Genomic DNA, 19,258 nt, shown 5'->3' on the forward strand with positions numbered 1-19,258 from the left:
TTTTTAAAAAGACAAAAATAGTATTTTAACATAGTTGCTACAATTATTAAAATAAATTAGATCAATCTAATAAGATTATTATATAAAAAATATTTTTATATTAAACTATTGTTTACCAAATTATTCTAAAATTGTCATATTATATAGTAGTTATATATTTTTAAAATTACTATATAAAATTAAAGTAGTTATATAGTACTTTAAAATTATAATATTTTAATAAAGTTAAAGTAATTTTGATTAAATTTGAATATTCTGAACAAATAAACAAAATTAAATTTAAATATTTTTAATAAAGTTAGTAACAAAATTTTAATATAACAGTTTTTCGTATGTTATATTTTTAACTAAGTCAAACTAAATAAAATGAAGTCGATTTACCTTGTTGAGTTAAATAATCTCATTGGTATCAATTAAATCGGCTAAATTTATATCTTAAAATTATTATATATATAAAATTTTTATATTAAAATATTCTTTATAAATTTGATAAAAAATATTAAAATTTTATTAAAATTACTTTAATATTGCTATATCTATTATGATCATAGTGTTATAATTATGACGAAATAAAAGATATTTTCATAAAAAAATTGACCATAAATACTATATGCGTAATAATTATGGAAGTAGTTATTAAAATCTTTTTAATTAAATTGAAATAAATTTAAATTGTTATAATAACTATCTTATTATATTATATATAAAAAATTATTCTAGAAAACGATTGTTGATTTTTTGAAAACAATTAGGGATTAAAATGAAATTTTCTATGAAAAAATAGAACGAAAAAAGGGGCGTTAAAACAGAAACGAGGAAGGGGAGTTATCCTCTTTCTCGCTCCGTGCCATTCCTCTCCCCGGTTAGGGTTCTCTCCCGATCGCCCGTCGGAGGGTCTCGACACGATTGGAGCCGATTCCCCCTCCGCCATGTCCTGATTCATCGAGTATAAGGTCTTCCGGAAGACAAGCTCTACGAGATCTTTGGGGACATGGCCGACGCCTTGTCTTTGATCCCCGCCAACGTCTTCCGCAACCTCGCAGACAAGCTCTACGAGAAGCGGAAGAATGCTGCTCTCGAGGTATTATGCACCGATCCCGATCGTTTCCCCTATTTCTTTCGGGAAGAGGGATTCTTGCTTGTTTGTGAATGATGTGTTTGGTCATATTGAGATATTTCGAAAGCGCAGATCGAAGGGATCATCAAACAGTTGACACTTTCTGGGGAGCATGATAAGATTTCGGCCGTGATCAACTTGTTGACTTCGGAATTTGCTGGCTCGCCGCAGGCAAACCATAGGAAGGTCCGTTCGCTATTACTTAGACAACTGTGATATCTCATTTCTCTGGAATGAGCAAACCGTTCGTTTGGACTTGAAAAGTCGCTATGTTGTGCTTCGTGAACTCGTATATTATATTCTATTTTTGCTTGCAGGGCGGGCTAATAGGGCTTGCAGCGGCTACTGTTGGTTTGGGAACAGACGCTGCACAGCATCTGGAAGTAAGACTTACATGTTATATTTATGAAGTTTTTCCGGCTGTTTTATGTTACAGACTCTTTTTGCTAACATATCCTTTTTGGATGATATTACAGCAAATTGTACCACCAGTTCTTAAGTCTTTTGCTGATCAAGACAGCAGAGTTCGATATTATGCTTGTGAAGCATTGTATAATATTGCAAAGGTGATGATAGTCTATTTATCTTGTCTGTCTCACAAAACTATTTTTTTTTACTCTTCAACATTAATGGTTATCTATGTTATTCTATTGTTGTGCAGGTTGTTAGAGGAGATTTTATTGTATTCTTTAATAAGATATTTGATGCACTTTGTAAGCTTTCAGCAGACTCTGATCCTAGTGTGCAGAGTGCAGCTCATCTTTTAGATCGTCTCATAAAGGTAATATTTGAATTTGATGAGTTCATTCTGTGAAAAATTGTTAAACATAGGTAATCTCGTCTTGAGCTCAATGCCTTCAACAGGATATTGTGACTGAGAGTGATCAATTCAGGTGTGCCATTTTGACTTATCTACTTTAGTTTCTTTTATGACATGTATGTTCCTGAAATATGTTAGCATTGTTGTTTTTTTTCTCTTTAAAGCATAGAAGAATTTATACCACTACTAAGGGAGCGCATGAATGTACTCAATCCTTACGTGCGACAATTTTTGGTGGGGTGGATAACTGTGTTGGATAGTGTTCCAGATATTGACATGCTTGGCTTTCTACCAGATTTTCTTGATGGTAATCTAACTCAAAAAGCAAACATATTTTTGGGGTTGCACTGGAATGATTGCATACAGTGATTATTCTTTCTTAGGTTTGTTCAACATGTTAAGTGACTCCAGCCATGAAATACGACAACAAGCAGATTCTGCACTATCTGAGTTTCTTCAAGAAATAAAAAATTCTCCTGTAAGCTTCAATTTAACCATCTAGTTGTGCAAGTGCAAGGTTGCTTGATATTCTATATATATATTGAGAGAATTCTGGGAATTGTAACTCTAGATCTGCGTTTGGTGGTTATACTATTCAATTTTTCCTAATTTGAGGTTTTTCTGTTATGAAGAATGTAGACTATGGACGTATGGCTGAAATATTAGTCCAGAGGGCTGGTTCTTCTGATGAATTTACTCGATTGACAGCTATCACATGGGTATGCTCTCTTGTTATTTTCTTTAATTAAAATTTTGGAATTAGGCATTATGATTGATGTCTCAACCTTATCAATTGGATCCATCTTCTTTGTAGCTTCATTATTTTAATTGAGGATAATTGATGATTAAACTACAAATATCCTGTTCTTCAGATAAATGAATTTGTAAAACTTGGTCGAGAGCAGCTTGTGCCTTACTATGCAGAAATTCTAGGGGCTATATTACCCTGCATATCTGACAAGGAGGAAAAGATAAGAGTGGTGAGTAGAATGCACATCTTCTGCATTTTCTATATAAACTTTGTTGATGAAGTATCGTGTTATTTTCTGCTTTATGAACAGATAGCTCGTGAAACCAATGAGGAGCTTCGTGGCATCCATGCTGATCCAGCTGATGGATTCAATATAGATGCAATTCTCTCGATTGCAAGGAGGTGTGTTTATTTAGCACCTGGGTATCAGTTATCAGTTAGATGTGAAGGTTACTTTGCATTTAAAATATGTTAATTTAGCTCTCCTGCCCCTAAATCAGCGTGAAAGATATGTAATACAAATGTTTGATTTTAACTTTACATAAGCAATCATCATTCTTCTCTCCAGAGACATCCAAAAAAGGTGTGGGTTATCGTCGGTGTAAGAACATGGGATTATTTTTTAAAATCACTTTTTTTTCATTTTCTTTGGTCAGAGAACTAACGAGTGAATGGGAGGCAACTCGAATTGAAGCATTACAATGGATCTCAAAGCTTTTGGTTCGGCATAGAAATGAGGTAATTGGTTGACAGTTTGCTGATCTGTATATGTAGCAACTCTAAAAAAAAAGATTTTTTTCTTTGTTTATTTCATTGAAGTATTGTGTGAAGAGTTGCATATGTTCATGACTTATTGTATATTAATTTCTGAATTTGATTATACAAATCAACCTCCTTCCCTCTTGCCAACATATTTTAGAAAAGAATTGCCTAGCAGTTACCAGTGTGAACTAGGTTGAACTAGCACTTTTTTTTATTAATATTGTTTATTAACTTTTCATTCTATAGTTTTTTCTGTGTAAACCTGTTCTTGGTGATCATTTTTTGCATTTTTATATACCTAAACAGTTAGTTCTTGGTTAGCTTCTGGATATTGAGATATGATTTAATTCAAGGTACTTTTTTTTTCTTGTGTGGCCTTTTTAGGTACTTGTTTGAAAATTTGATCTGCTGTTTCCCTATATAAATGATTTAGAAGGCGATCAGATCTTTTTTATTAATGATTTTATATATTGTCCTTGGTACTTTCATTTAAGCAAACTTATTTATGCCTTTTTGACAAAGCTAATTCACCATATCTTACTGTCAGCTATGGAAGATGGCATCCACATCAGGTCATTCAAGTGGATCAACATGTCACATTGGTTCAACAATTGATAATTTTGATTAAAACCTTTTAATCACAAGTTATTCTAAGAAAACTAAAACTATGTCATGCCATCCATATTATTATTATTATTTTCTGACAATGCCATGTTATTCTTATTCACTTGAGCAGATACAATTTATTGCTAGTTGTCTATGGTATTATTCACTTGACCTAGATTTTTTTAACCATCCATTATGTATGATTAGAAATATCAATTAATTCATAAATTAAAAAATAATATTAAAAAGAGAGTTGGTCTGGAATTGGGATTAATTTAGATCAGAAAGCATACTCCAGCCTCCGTCACAACATTTTGTTTTCTATAAAAGTTAAGCTTTATGGCTAATCCTTTCCATCGCCTGCATCCTTTTCTCCGTTTTAAGTGCCATGGTGCTTATGTGGTCTATCCAACATTCAAATTTGCTAAAATGGGACAAACTAGGGCTATTTTTTTTAATATTCTGACCCTAATTATACTTTGATCAAAACATGCATCTGCTAATATTATATGGTTTCTGTAAACTTAGTCTATCTGCCATCTCCCATGCTTAATTTATTATGAATGTAGGCAAACTATACTATATTTTATCATTTTTCTGAAGTTTGTGTTGCTGTGGTCAATTGTTTATAACGTAAAACATTTGTTAAACTTTCTTCCACTTGTGTTCTCAATCAGATCACGTGTGAATCCATGAACATTAGATACAAAAGATCGAATTCTATATTGTGATTATTTGCAGTCATAAAATCACTTTTGCAGATGTATTGCAAATCAAGTCTTCTATTAAGAAGTGTTAATGCATTTCTTCATGCGGTTGATTATATAAGAAAATATGTTAAACGTTTGTATCATCTTGTGTCTATATCATTTTTCCCACAGTCATTGACTCATTGTAAGGTTGCTGCCATGTGACTTAGAGGTCACGGGTTCAAATCCTGGAAACAGCCTCTTGCCAAAGGCAAGGTAAGGCTGCGTACAATGGATCCTTTCCCCGGACCCCGCATGGCGGGAGCTTCGTGCACCGGGCTGCCCTTTTTTTCATTGATTCATTGTATTGTTCTCTCTCAATACTGTTATTTGTGTTGACTGCATTCTGCAAGATGTATAATAGCTCTAGTGTTGTGGGAGTATGTTCATTCATTTTTCTTGGACTCATTTTTCCCACAGTCATTGACTCATTGTATTGTTCTCTCTCAATACTGTTATTTGTGTTGACTGCATTCTGCAAGATGTATAATAGCTCTAGTATTGTGGGAGTATGTTCATTCATTTTTCTTGGACAGGTTATTTCATACTTGAATTACACCTTCGACTCTCTTATGAATGCTCTTTCAGATTCTTCAAACAGGGTAATTCTTGAAGATTTTCTTAAGTTAATGCTATCATTGATGAAATTCTCTATCATGAATTACATTTGTATGAAAATCAGGTTATTTTTTGTAATATATAACTACAAGTATCCTTGGAGATATTCTTTGTTTTTCCAAGCCCTAGTGTTAGGAAGTGGCATTTTTGACAAACATTTTTGTATCATCTATTTCTTATCAATTGATCCATTGTCTATCTGTTACATGAAAATTAGTTGTGTTAAATTTGACATGCTGCTTGCTTTAGTATACTGTACAAGTACCCAGCTGCTTTGCTCTTGATTGACTTAGAAATCACCACAGACATGCCAAGCAAGATCATCACTTTGGATAACATAATCTATAATCGAAAACTGCTGGTTTCTTCATCATTCAGTAATTGTCTTTCTAGTGGGTCTACTTTAAACTGTATTCATAGATCTAAAAGTTCAACGATTGTCAATCATAAGTAGCAGCAACTATTCCATAAAATATGAATTGTTAGTTTGGTAGGGCACTGTAGCCAATAAGAGCCACCAGAAGTACCCAGTCTTTCCCTTTTAGTTTAGAAGGCCACATCAATGAATTGGTGTTATTAAATGCATAGGTTGGTAGGATAGCTCTCTGCATCTGGACATTCCTTTCATCATCAATCCAAGGAGGATACTGTCATGCTATCTGATTATTATGGCCAGACCATTTCTTAATAAGAAAAACTTTCAAAGTTAATCATCTTTGTTGTCAACTTGCATTGTCTCGCATTGCTTGCTTGATAAAGTATCAAGTGAACTACTTTGGCTTCTTTGTTTGTCCAATTCTCATACACAGAAGGCGCATGAAGTTAAATCTCCCCAATATTATGAGTTGATTGATTTGGAGGACTAAGGATAGAAATCTAGAACCTGTTGAGAATTGCTGTTTCATTTGGTAAGTGTTTCGTGTCAATTTCATGAAGACCTGAATAAGTTTGTATGGATGTGCATATTGTTTGCGAACATGTACTTTCAGAATCTTGCTGAGAATTACAGAAAAGAAAGTTGACTTGAATTGGTGGTGATTTCTTGTGATGTCAAGTATACCAATCACTTTTTTCTAAACTTCTGTTAATGAACTTGAGCAATTTTTGCTTATATGTTTGGGAGGAAATATGGTCAATCAGCTCATTTTTTGTTTGTGCATGTTTGTGACTATTTTTCCTTTGTTGTTCATGTTATGAGTTGAGTTAAAGTGTGCCCTTTCTGGGCTGAGAAGTATTCATCTTTCCCATCATATTTGATGGTTGGATTTAATAAACCACTATGTTGGTAAATTGCATGGTCTCAGGTACTGGCCAGTTGGTCCATGGACTCCTTACCCTATCTTGTTTGCATGCTTCATAACTGTTTGCTTGTACACAGTAAGCACTATATCTGTCACTTGCTTCTATTCTGATGAAATTTGTCATGTATGGAAGGTTGTACTTTTGGTACTTGAAGTTCATGCTTGCATAGCAGAAGATCCTCAACATTTTTGCCATCTGATTGAACTTCTAGTTCGCAAGTTTCAAAGAGACCGTGCTCTTCTTCAAAGGTATGGAAAACTTTTTTTTGTAAGTTTTACTTAGCACTCATCACAGTGGGGCTATTTTCTTTCTTCTTATGATTTATAATAGAAGCAAACAGTATAATTTATTGGTGTAGTACCTTTTATTCAGCATAAGCTCTATGTTTTGTTTGCAGGCGTGGGGCTTTGATTGTACGAAGACTTTGTGTTCTTTTGGATGCAGAGCGGGTTTACCGCCAATTTTCTTTGAATCTAGAGCATGAAACTGACTTGAGCTTTGCATCCATTATGGTTCAGGTATATATGAGATGAACCTGGTCTTAAAGAATTATTTGAAAATTTCCAGCTAAAAAAAGTGATCTGTGTTGATTCATCTTTGTTTAGGCGTTGAACTTAATTTTACTAACTTCATCGGAATTGGCGGACTTACGAGCTCTTGTGAAGCAATCATTGGTGAATTCTTCAGGCAAGGACCTATTCATCTCATTGTATTCTTCTTGGTGCCATTCGCCTATGGCAACAATTAGTTTGTGCCTACTAGCTCAGGTACGGCCACTATCGTTCGTATCTTTTGCTTGAAATGTTACAGAGACATTCTGACTATTTATGTTTTCCATGTTAGGCATACAGTCATGCCAGTTCTATAATTCAGTCACTGTGTGAAGAAGACATAAATGCAAAGTTTTTGGTTCAATTGGACAAGTTAATCCGGTTGCTGGAGACCCCAATTTTTGCTTACATCAGATTGCAGGTACTTTCTCATTTGTAGCTCTGCTCTTTTCTAGAGCAACCTTTAGGGGAAACGTGAGAAAGTATAGCCTGCCTGTACTTCTTTGTGTTTTGATGTGCTCTCAAGTTTTGATTTCCATTAGGTATTGTTTCTTCTGGTGTGGCTCATGTATTTGCATTTTGCAGCTCCTCGAGCCTGGAAAACATACATGGCTATTGAAGACTCTGTATGGTCTTTTAATGTTGTTGCCTCAGGTATGTTTGCTAATCTATATATCATACAAAGCATTTTTGTATCATTGAGCAAGCACTAAGATTGACAGAGAACATAACATCCTAAGTCAAGTCATCAGTAATCTATGCTAGCCAAGATCCTCAATGTGGTTTTTGGACACTGCTCCAACTACATTTTGCAAAAGAGAGATCTAGGATACAGACTTTTGGTCCTAGAAGTGAGATAAGCCAGTGATGAGGCAGCAATATTGAAGTGATCTGGAAGACATGGACTTGAGCACAGGACATTCATATATATTATTTATGTTATTCGTACCTCAGAATATATATTTTTTACCAAGTTGGAGAACGATTCTCACTGAGGAATGAAGTCCAAGGTTTCTATCATTCATCTAGTTTAATTTTTGAGATCTTTTGGTTTGGGAGCTGCATTGTTCTTTATCAGACAGTTGACTTTTTGTATATTGGGCTTTCAACTAATGGAAGTTAACTTAGTTTTATCATTAATACTCCAGCTATGTTTAGTTATACCATAACACTTAACTTTTAGCTGTCCGATGTGTTTTTTGCTTGAAAACAGACAGAAGGAACATAAGGACTCAGATACACAGAAACAAATGGACCTCCATTTCACTCTGTTGAACTATGCTCTTAGCTAGAAAAACATTTGAATGCCCACCTTCACAACCTTAAATGATAAACTCATTTCTTAGAGGAAATTTAGCTTTGGTCTGGGTTCTCTTTTCCTTACATTATTCTTTTTATTTTAGTTTCTATATTCTTCAACAGTGGTATAGTACATAACGTTCATATGGATAATTTGGCTATTAGGACTCTTAAAACACATTATTCATGTTAAACTATGTTATTGGGCATGCAGCAAAGTGCAGCATTCAAGATACTGAGGACCCGTCTAAAAACTGTACCATCGTACACTCTTGGTGTCGAACAACTAAAGCGCACATCATCAGAAAATCCATATTCCCAGATTCTACAAGTAACAGAGGACAGCAGAACTCAATATACTGCAATTGACTTCCAATCGCAGCTGCAAAAATTTGAGCAAATGCAGCATAGGCATCGGTTACATTCTAGATCACAGCTACAATCTCCTAATTTGTCTAGCTCCACTATGTCACAGGTATATGCTGCTTGTCAAGTATTGTTGCATGTTTTATCAATTTTCTGTTCTCGCATGTAACATTTGTTTCTTTTACAATTTTGGTTTAACCAGAACTTTTAGAGAATATTAATGGGGATGCTGAATGTAGGAAATACAGATATCTGAAGAATCACGCGAATCTTCCCCTCAACCTGAGATCACGCAACATCCTTCGGGACCATCATGGAATGTTCCTGGGCAGCTAAGAACATGATCATTGCATTCTAATCTGCTCCAAGCTGTATGACTTTGACCACAGCATCTAAGTCATACCACAACAATAAGATGGAATCGCAGCAAAGAAGTCATCTGGGTTAGAAGTCTGTATATCCTTTTATTTTTATGTATAAGCTCGTCCTGTTGGGATGCGGCAGGAATCAAGATAAACAAGATATGCCTGACAGGTAAGTAAGCTTTAATTCTTTCTTGCTTATGCAGTATCCGCTCATGTGGTTCTGTAATTTTTTTCTGAAGACCATGTGAGTTGTGGGAAGCATTTGGGTGAGTTTCAGTTCTTTGAACTTTAAAGTTAAGCGAACAGTTGAATAAAACAGTCGAATTGTACATTGTAGTGTTTGCCTCACGGAAATGCTAGTCATTGTCATTATGATTATTTACAATGTTTCCTTTCCCTTGGCAAAGGTAGTTGTTTTCTCTTTGATTTGCATTTATCTGGATTTATATGAAATAAACGGGCAACTTAAGTGGTTGGACTTAACCAGTGTCACACCCAACACTTTAAACTTGGTGCAATTGTGCACATCTTTATTACCTTCCTTTACCTTGAAGTTATGGTAGATGTTCTTTTCGAATCACTGTAGGATGAAAACCCTTCTTTGTTTACATACATAGTATTAGCTCAGTATTTCATTCAATTTGCTCAATGTATATTAGCGTAGAGACAAGTGAAGAAAATATTGAGTTCTGATTTCTTCTGAAGTTTGTTTTGGCATCGTGTCTTTAAATCCAAATGGATTTGGCCTCTGCAGGAATAGGGATAATTATGATTTTTCAACCCCAGAATTTACAGTCGCATGCCATATTAGTGATCAATATCTTCCTATTGACATCTTTTAACTGAAGCTTGTGTAAGATCTGCCTTGCCCCTGGGCAATTGTGCCGCAGTAGGACATTTAGGTTGTTATTCAGGCATCTGCGATTCGATCTCCAGCTACGGCGTATTTGTAGGAATTTTATTTTAAATGAGGAACGCAATCAAAGAATGTTGGGCGTTTGGGTTGGCCGTTGCGTGCATTTTTCGATTTATCCTAGTAGTCGGTGGGAAATTTTTGTGAAATTGGATCGGTCATTCCTAAATATAGTCAATGGGGTTAATTGAGATTTTTTTTTTTTTTTTAAGATCTGTCTTAGAGAATCACTTTTGATGCCTCATATGTACTACTACTGGAAGGGGTACAACCGAAAAGGGCACCAGGACGAGAACTCGAAATTGAATCTGAACCCAAAGATCTAACTTGTTCTCAATATAACTGAAAATCTGGGAAGGATCTTGAAAAGACCCGTAATTAGATGTCGAAATCTCGGTTCCATCAAGCAAAATTCTGGCTCCCTAGGCGGCGGACACATGCTTGTCGCAATAATTGACCTCCTAAAAATCTATCGTTCAAATTCCGGAAATGTTAGAAGGATTCTTTGTACGTGAACTGGATTCGTTGTGCGAGGAACTGAAACTTCCCTTTCCAGTCAATTACTTTGGCTGCTTAATTATTCACGATGACGATGCAGAATTTGCATTTTCAGATAATTCAGATTCGAGTCGATGCCTCCTTGCCGTCTCAAATTAAAATGCCTCCTTCCTGCCTCCTTCCTGTCGTCTCAAATTAAAATGCCTCCTTCCTGTGGCCATCAGGCAGTTGGAGTCATCCAAGGGGTATAATAATCAGGGGACGTAAAGCTTCTGAACTGATTTTTTTTTTATAATTCACGTTTCTAATTTTTTGAATCGCTTAATTCCATAAAATTTTTTTATGGATTAATAGAATAAATTTATACTCATGTTGAGGACAGCCAATCTCCCCATTCGATTCATCGTTATAGAGCATCATACATCATTTAGATATTAGAACATAACACGACTGTTCTATCAATTGGTAGTTTACTCAACCAAAATAATCCTATTTTGTACTATTTTTTTTTTTAGTCAAATAGAATATTGGCATGCTAATGGAACTTTGACTGGTTTGGATCTGAACTGTGTTTTGTCTAGTTCAACACAGGACCATGTTTGAAATGGCTTACTAATCGAATTTAGCTTTTAGACCTGTGGATCTGGATTAGGGATGCATCTAGTCTTGCATCACGATATAAAAACGGCTGAAATTGCAGGATTTGTCTAAATAATACATATATTCATGCCCTAATGATGACACAGAAGCGTCTTAAACTTAATCATCATTAAGGATCGATCGAAGATTAAGTGATTAGAGAAAAGAGATGGAGTATGATTATCATTGATCCGTGTGTTTGCAGAGGAGAGTAATTGACGGCGGTCGATCAGAAACCGAGCTTGTGGATGAAGGCCAGGGCGATGCTGGTGTGCTTCTCGACCTCCCTCACCCGGAGATACACCTCGCCGGTCGTCGAGTCGCCGCCGCTTGCAGCCGTCGGCGCCGCCAGCGTCGCCAGCCCGTCCGCGCACGTGTCCTCGTCCGTCAGCGCCGCGCTCATCCACGTCAGCGCGTTGGACACCTGCCACGCCAGCGCCGGCCCCGCCGCGCTCTCCACCGCTCGCAGCGCCTCCGCCGCCTGCCCCGCCCGCGCCGCCGCGTCCCGCAGCACGTCGGAGCAGTCGCGCAACGCCGCGCGCAGCCGCGGCCCCGCCGCGGGGCCGGCGCGCGCCAGCGTCGCCGAGACGTTCGCGGAGGCCGAGCGCACCCGGGCGAGGGTGACGTTCGACGCCACCTGCGAGAGCCGGACGTCGCTCCGCTGGACCACCGCGGCGTAGCCGACCAGGGAACTGAAGCAGAGCCGCGGGTACAAGGTGCCCGCGCAGGCCTCGCGGATGAACTCCGTCGAGTTCCCGACCCCGGCGGCCTGCGTCGACCGGCAGCCGGCGAGGAAGAAGAAAAGGAAGGTGGAAACAATAAACGCGCCCTGAGATTCCATGTTAACGGCGACACAAAACAAAAATTCTATAGTTCATCTGCTATATATACACACAAACGTATGATTTTCATCAAGTTTCCTTGCACATTATCCTGTAAATTTTACTCTGCTTCCAATATTTTAGCTCCTCCAACATTAATCTGTGGTCCATTAATGGCGAAGTGGCCCAGTTTTGGAGAAGAGACAAGGGAGGGGGGCCATGGATAGCTACTGAAGAGATAGCAAAGAAGGCAGAAGACAAGTTGTTTGATTTAGAAGAGAAATTTAACGTCACTGGCTTGTGTCTGAAACATTCTGATCATTTGGTTGTGGATTTGTCTGTTTTAGACTTCTTTTTTTTTAATGCAAGGTTTTGAAATAGTAGTTAGTTAAGATTTATTTATTACTGTTATATGTTGAGCAACAGTAAATTATTATTGTGTGAGTTTAAGGTCAAAATTTAAAATAGTCTCTTACAAGTAGAATGTTTGTGTATAATAGATGTTTCCTTGAGATTTTAGGTTAATGGGAGCTTCATAGATGTTATGGATTAGTATAATTTGATCCAGAAGGTCAAGATATGATCTGATTAGAAATGACATGTTAGACAGAAGACTTGATTTCAAGATTGACTAGTTTGGTCCCACATCCGAGCTCCACAATCGAATTCTACGCCCCCACTCCCTACCCTAGCAAGGTGGTCAGGCTCCGATTCGGCAACCAAATCGACTCGAGACAAAATATCCGACTACTCTACTCGAGATTCAACACCCCGCTCCTAGTCCGAGCCTCCCAACTAAGTCTCTCACTCGGTCCTAAGCTTCCTTTTGGGCCATATCTCGACTCTCGGTCTTAAGCAACCTCAACCTGGACTCTTCTTTGCCGCCTGAGCTCCTCTCACCTGGTGCTCTACTCAGTGTTCAATCAACTCAGTTCCTCCGATCAACTCCTAAACACATTATCATTCTTATCGACCATTGCCAGAAGGACACATGCTATGATATAATATTTGGGATAGCTCATTTGTTCCATTAAGGCATCACAATTTATGATGGCATAGTCTGATACTGTATCAGACATGAGTGATAAGATCCTTCATTGCAACGACGATGCTGATGAAATTTTTTCTTACCAATGATGGAACATCTCCTCCGACAAAATTGACACGGATAGGATATTCTCCTTAATTAAGATAGGACATTTTTCTCTCTCAAAACTCTATATAATGACCCTGCCTTTCACGGGTGCAGGTACGCATACTCGGCCAAGAACACTCTCATTTCTTTATTTTCGTGCTTTCTTTTCCTATGACGATCTGACTTGAGCGTCAGAGTGGCTGAGCCAGGACATTCCTGACCTCTGTTCTCACCCTTGCCTCCCTCTGTGCAACTCAACGTTCGATAGCATGTCAGATCCCATCGTCCTCTTCTTCATGAGTACCACTTGGATTGTTAAGGTGCTAGTTTCTTTAATATTTCTCACAGCACAGAAAATATTTATTAGAAAAAGGAGATGGACCTTCAAAAAATATTCCTTTTATATATTTTCTTTTGACATCTATTATTGAGTCACTGATTTACTAAATTGTTCAAGAACTTGATTAATGAATTTGAATAGAAAGAGGCTAATATTGTGATAACTAACGATATCTCATTAGAACACCATGACTTTATTCGGCTTTGCCGTTGAAACTGAAATATATATGATCTCTTAATTGATAAATTTTTGGAGTCAATACACAAAAAGATTTGGAGAAGTTTCAAGAGTGTGCCGATTTTCATGGAGTTTGCAGTGAAGAAAATTGAGGGAATGTCTGCAATATTGTTTGCTTAGCGCGTGATACTGCAGATTCTATTTTACCTTTCCATAACCTTTTTATGCATGCAAAAAATTTGCATTTTGAATAGCAAGTCTGCTTTATATTGAAATTCTTTAGCCATTTACTTATAGACTTGGAACTGACTTATACAGGGGTTTATGTCATGATGTCGGGGCTTGATTTGGAAAGGCTTGTACTAGCTGCTGGCCCTCTTGGACTTATGCAGGCATGCCTTGATGCAGTTATTCCCTATGTTCGGCAGAGAGAGCAGTTTGGCCATGCAATTGGAGAGTTTCAGTTTATACAGGTTGGCAATCTAATTTAATATCCCACAAAAAGACGTGTGTTATGAACAATTTTATTGGACTTATCAAATGTAGCATCCTGAAACTACAGGGGAAGATGGCTGACATGTACACCTCCTTACAGTCCTCTAGGTACTTATCTTTGAGTTTGCTCGATAACCATATGTTAAATCTTTAAGTTTACTAGCAGATAGATGTGAGAGAAATTTGTCATTCTCTTTGTAGGGCATTTGTGTATTCTGTTGCTCGGGAGTGTGACAACGGAAATGTTGACAGAAAGGTTCTCTTGAACATCAATTTTCCCCCCTTTTTCTACTGCATAATGTTGTGAACGCTCACTTTTTTTTAATGCTCCGCTTATTGTTTACAATCTTCATGGTGCTAAAATTGCAAAATACCAATTTTGCAGGACTGCGCTGGGGTTATTCTTTTAGCTGCTGAAAAAGCTACACAAGTTGCCCTCCAGGTACTGGATGCTTAAGGCCTGGATTTCCATATCTTAGTAGGTTTTCTGTGAATTAATGCAGCTTTAAACTCTTAGAATACTAAATAGGATGGTCAAATCTGCAAATTTCTAATTCAAAATAACAAGATGGAAGTAACATGGAACAGAGAGTTGAACTAAATTAAATTTGAAAAAATCAACCTGCCATCACCGAATGTTAAAAATCGTTTTACAAAATTATAAAAAATCATCTATAATGTACTTATCCATTGGATTTTTTGACTGACGATTAAAACTAAAATCTCCAAAAAAAATTTCAGGAAATATATTTATTTGAACAATTAAAGAGTATAACTTAAATTTGAAGTTTAAGCGTACTCTTGGTTTATTTAAAGTGGTCTCATGGATTTGTTGCAACTCTGAGCAGAATGTGGGTAAAAAACATAATAGAAAATTTATAAAAACATAAATCTATCAGATTAATGTTGTGTTGTAATTATGATTGTGCAAAATCAATTGTATAGAGGAACAACTCCAAGAGTTGATGACCCTCGTAGGTTTAATGTTGGAAAATTCAAACATGGAGGTAAACTATTGGATAATTTGATTATAGACATAGGCGTCGGTGCATGACAAGAGAGTTGAGAGATTCCAGTATGAAGAATTTTGCATCTTCTATCTCTTCAATTTCATTGTCTTCCTAACCATCAAATTTTACAAATTCAAATCCAAATTACTCTGCCAACATTTATGTGTCTGAGAAACTTGCTCTTCATTCTGTGACATGCAGGCTATCCAATGTCTTGGCGGCAATGGGTACGTAAATGAGTACCCAACGGGTCGTCTCCTGAGAGATGCAAAACTATTCGAGATCGGTGCTGGAACTAGCGAGATCAGGAGAATGATCATTGGTCGTGAACTCTTCAAACAAGACTAACTGCAAATTCAACTTTCATATGATCATTGGACTCTCTTTGCATCTGCCTCCTTTCCCCTTCAATTGAGATGAGTACTTGACGTAATAAACCAACGTGTTTTATCGCTTCTTTTAGATTATTTTGAGCTTCTATTCTTAATTTTACGGATCAGAAATCATTCGACCAATGTCCTGTTTCACAACCTTGCATTCCTAGTCATCATAACCAAAATATCTGATTAAGTTATGGTGAGATTTAATAGGCTGCCAGCAAGTTCTTTGTGCCAGGTTGCATCTGCAAATGCCTAATGAAGTAACAAATCTCACCAAGTTCATGTTAGCTTTTCATTTCCTGTCATTACTTGCCAGCTTCAGCAAAAACACATAGAAATGGAGAAAGCTTGTTTCTTTACATAGTACATAACGTTTTTATATACAGAATCCTAGTTAGCAGACAGGGATGCTGTTGTTTCACAGAGGGCTTCAGAAGCACTGTAACTTTGTCTGCTCATTTTTTTAGCAATGGATTATGATCAGACATTAATTAGTATTCGCATCATTCCTATTAAACAATTATGAATATTGCAGAACTTCAACGCAACATTCATGAATGCAGAAATGCACATGGAAATAAGAATTGCTCACAGATCTTCCATTTTGCCATCTCTGGCTCTGAACCTTTTACTGAAGCCGATACCGTGCCCCAAAACTTAGCTGCAGTGACTAGAGACTGCATGGCACCAGAACCAATGAATTCCATTGTCTATAGCAACTACGCTTAGACTGTGGCCCTAAGTGACTTCTTCCAATTAGCTACTGATTTAATTTCCTCCTCATTAATTCCACCAGTAAGTGATGGTAATTAATAGAAAGAAGGGAAAAGAGACCCCGAATGCCAGACATGAATGCAGCATAACACTCACAACTGCATGCAGTGGGACACCTAAATTATCGAAAGAGAGAAGGTTTCCCCATCTATTTTTACCCTTGCGCTAAGTTAGTTAGTCGGGCAAGGCAATATTCGAGGTGCCTCACTCGAGTTGCTTGACCCGCTTGGCGTATGACCCCCTTGAGGCCCGACCCAACTAGCCAAACCAGCTAAATGAGTCAATAAGCTGTTTCACATAAAATTTAAACCATAACTGAGTTAATAAGCTGATTCACATACTAACTTGTGCATTTTTTTTAATATACTTTTAACAATGAGTTAATTAGCCCTTGCAATCTTTACTTTAGATGCAAATAACCTTATATAAGATTTAACACCAAATTGTGACAATCTCATAAAAAATGTTGAAAGATAAAGGACTTGACTCAGTGAGTCGCCCATTTAAGAAGATCGATCATTGTGTCAACATATATATATTGCCTTAGTTTTGCAAGAACCATATATATTGCCTACATTTACTGACTGGTCTGGAACCAATAAAGGCTTGATATCTACAAGTCATCCGAGTACTCTCTCCTGCAGCATTGGCAGCTTTTAGAATCAAGCCAAGGCAGACATCAGATCGAAAAAAAAAACAGAAAAAAAAACAAAATTAGCAACATCGAGAAAAGCATCAGTCTACGTACGCATAGAAACAGGAGCCCTCTGCCATAAACCACCAACGTTACATCAACAAACTCAAACAGTGCACGAAGATGGGTAGTTCCACGTACTCATCAACGTCACACAATTACATTATACCCTAGTCATGCATGAGATTTCTCTTCTACACGAAGAGGACAATCCATAAAGCATAGCTGCGATATTTATATTAATAATTTAGTGATCGGTAGCTTTATCCTTGAAGCCGCCGGAGCTTTTCGTGGGGAACAGATCGAGTGTCTTTGGAGGATTGAAGCTGGGATCGGTGGCGTACTGGTGGAGACGCCCGTAAGCTTCAGAGCTGTTGTTTGTTAGTTCTTCCCCTTTAGTTTCCAACTTGCACAGCAAATTCAATCCCTGCGTTGCATCCTGCAAACACTCAGATTTAGTGGATATATATATATATGCGCATTGAAATGGTCGACGAGGAAAGAACTGAACTGGAGTCGTCTGGAACTGATTAAAGAAGTGATGGGGGAGGGGAGAAGTAGAAGCAGTGCTGAGATGATGATGATGGTGGTGGCCGTGGAAGAAGAGGTGGCAGTTAGGACTAAATCCGGCGGCGGAGCGGAGGAGGAGGTGGTGGTGCATGCTGAGCCTCCTGCGGAGCTTCTGCCTCTCTCTGGCCTTGTGGTTTTGGAACCAGTAGAACACGTTCTTGCCTTCGATGTTGCCGTAGCAGGAGAGGTGTGCGGTGATCTGCTGTATCCGTGGAGCGTCGGGCGTGCGAACTCCGCTTCGGTATAGCTCCTCCAGTATCATCAGCTGCTCCGGCGTGGGGCACCACCTCGTCGACGACGACACTTGAGGCATCATCTTCTTCTTCTTCTTCTTCTTCTTCTTCTTCTCTTTCTGTTCTTGGGCTTGTGACTTAGCGTGTAATTTTGTCTCTTCTAGTTTCTGGTGTATGGGACGACTATATAGAACGAGAGAGAGAGAGAGGTGATGGCAGGAAAAGAATGTGCATATAGATTGGAGTGAATGCGAGTGGAGACAAAGAGAGACAAAAGGGATGCTGTGCGAGAAAAGCCCTGAGAAAAAAAAGGGGCAAAAAAAGGGGAGATGGTCACTGGCACTGGTACTTAGCTCATGCTGATGCTTGCTTCTGATCTGCGCCACTCACTTCTCTGTGCAATCCCTCCTCTCATGTCGATGAGTGCCTAGCTAATCTCTCGAGGGGATCGTCCACTCTCCGCTGATGTAGATGACGATGATGAGAAGGGATTCTTGAGCTGTTGTCGCTCGGCGTCAAGCAGCACTGTACGACGGCGATATGCAGCGCCGTCAGGCGAGGTGCCGATCGATCTAACTGGTTATAAGAAGCGGCGGTGGTTCGAGTGATGGTGGTCGATGCGGGGGTCAAATTAGGAGAAAATTACCTTATTTGACTGGGAATTGAAACTAGGACAAAAATAGAAAGAATGACTTTATTATCATTTTCATTAAAATAACATCCTTTTAAAGAATGGCCTTATTTGCATAAAATTGTTACAACAGTTTAAATTCATTTTGATACAAATCTATGTTTATATGATATATAGTGTTCTATATGTAATATTTTTGATTAAATTGAGTTAGTTTATTTTAACACTTTGTCACAGTTATATCGTAGATGTCATACGTTATAGTTTTATAAAACTATAAAAAAATCATGAAATAGCGACGGAATTAGCGACGGAATTAATTTCCATCGCTATAATTAGAGACGGAATATTAATTTCCGTCTCTAATTAGCGACGGGGGAAAAATTCCGTCGCTAATTAGCGACGGAATATTAATTCCGTCGCTAATTATATGGTAGTATATTTTAAAATATTTTTATATCAACAAGGGCGGAGCCAAGTTGAAGCCTACCCGGGTTGTAGCTCGGGGGCTCAACGATAATGGAAAAGAGATAAATTTCGATTTACTATGGGTGAAAAGAAAAAACATGAAGATTAGTCCAGGTGGTGGTTCACAGTTTGGGATCAGCTCGGATAAATCATCCGGGTTGGCTCGGCCATTGT

The 19,258-nt window shown here is 37.8% G+C and overlaps 4 protein-coding genes across 6 annotated transcripts; 2 read left to right on the top strand and 2 right to left on the bottom strand.

Moving 5' to 3' along the window:
- The first annotated feature begins 842 nt into the window (after window positions 1-842).
- On the top strand, window positions 843-9,684 carry LOC141845021 (protein VAC14 homolog). Of its 3 annotated transcripts, none has more exons than XM_074733023.1 (20): window positions 843-1,081; window positions 1,190-1,303; window positions 1,435-1,500; window positions 1,594-1,683; window positions 1,779-1,898; window positions 1,982-2,010; window positions 2,102-2,244; window positions 2,321-2,415; window positions 2,570-2,656; window positions 2,810-2,917; window positions 2,999-3,090; window positions 3,345-3,426; window positions 5,342-5,407; window positions 6,858-6,973; window positions 7,123-7,243; window positions 7,331-7,492; window positions 7,569-7,697; window positions 7,862-7,930; window positions 8,790-9,050; window positions 9,181-9,684. In XM_074733023.1, the coding sequence occupies exons 1-20, from the start codon at window positions 992-994 to the stop codon at window positions 9,283-9,285; spliced, it is 2,145 nt and encodes a 714-aa protein (XP_074589124.1). In that variant the 5' UTR covers window positions 843-991; the 3' UTR covers window positions 9,286-9,684. The 3 variants fall into 3 exon arrangements, with proteins under 3 accessions (XP_074589124.1, XP_074589125.1, XP_074589123.1); XM_074733024.1 differs by having other exon boundaries at window positions 9,190-9,684; XM_074733022.1 differs by having other exon boundaries at window positions 1,435-1,683.
- Window positions 9,685-11,396: 1,712 nt separating this feature from the next.
- Window positions 11,397-12,277, bottom strand: LOC141845661 (21 kDa protein-like). The gene has a single exon (XM_074733715.1). The coding sequence runs from the start codon at window positions 12,195-12,197 to the stop codon at window positions 11,586-11,588; it is 612 nt and encodes a 203-aa protein (XP_074589816.1). The 5' UTR covers window positions 12,198-12,277; the 3' UTR covers window positions 11,397-11,585.
- A 1,874-nt stretch (window positions 12,278-14,151) lies between these two features.
- On the top strand, window positions 14,152-15,849 carry LOC141845361 (isovaleryl-CoA dehydrogenase, mitochondrial). Its single transcript, XM_074733426.1, has 5 exons — window positions 14,152-14,302; window positions 14,392-14,432; window positions 14,526-14,580; window positions 14,710-14,766; window positions 15,536-15,849. The coding sequence occupies exons 1-5, from the start codon at window positions 14,159-14,161 to the stop codon at window positions 15,680-15,682; spliced, it is 444 nt and encodes a 147-aa protein (XP_074589527.1). The 5' UTR covers window positions 14,152-14,158; the 3' UTR covers window positions 15,683-15,849.
- Window positions 15,850-17,429: 1,580 nt separating this feature from the next.
- On the bottom strand, window positions 17,430-18,065 carry LOC141844822 (uncharacterized). The gene has a single exon (XM_074732812.1). The coding sequence runs from the start codon at window positions 18,063-18,065 to the stop codon at window positions 17,430-17,432; it is 636 nt and encodes a 211-aa protein (XP_074588913.1).
- Between the last annotated feature and the right edge of the window lie 1,193 nt (window positions 18,066-19,258).

This window comes from Curcuma longa, chromosome 14 (genome assembly GCF_044706935.1).
Source record: "Curcuma longa cultivar G26 ecotype Majalengka, Jawa Barat chromosome 14, ITB_CL_G26_1.1, whole genome shotgun sequence".
NCBI classification, from domain to species: Eukaryota; Viridiplantae; Streptophyta; class Magnoliopsida; order Zingiberales; family Zingiberaceae; genus Curcuma; species Curcuma longa.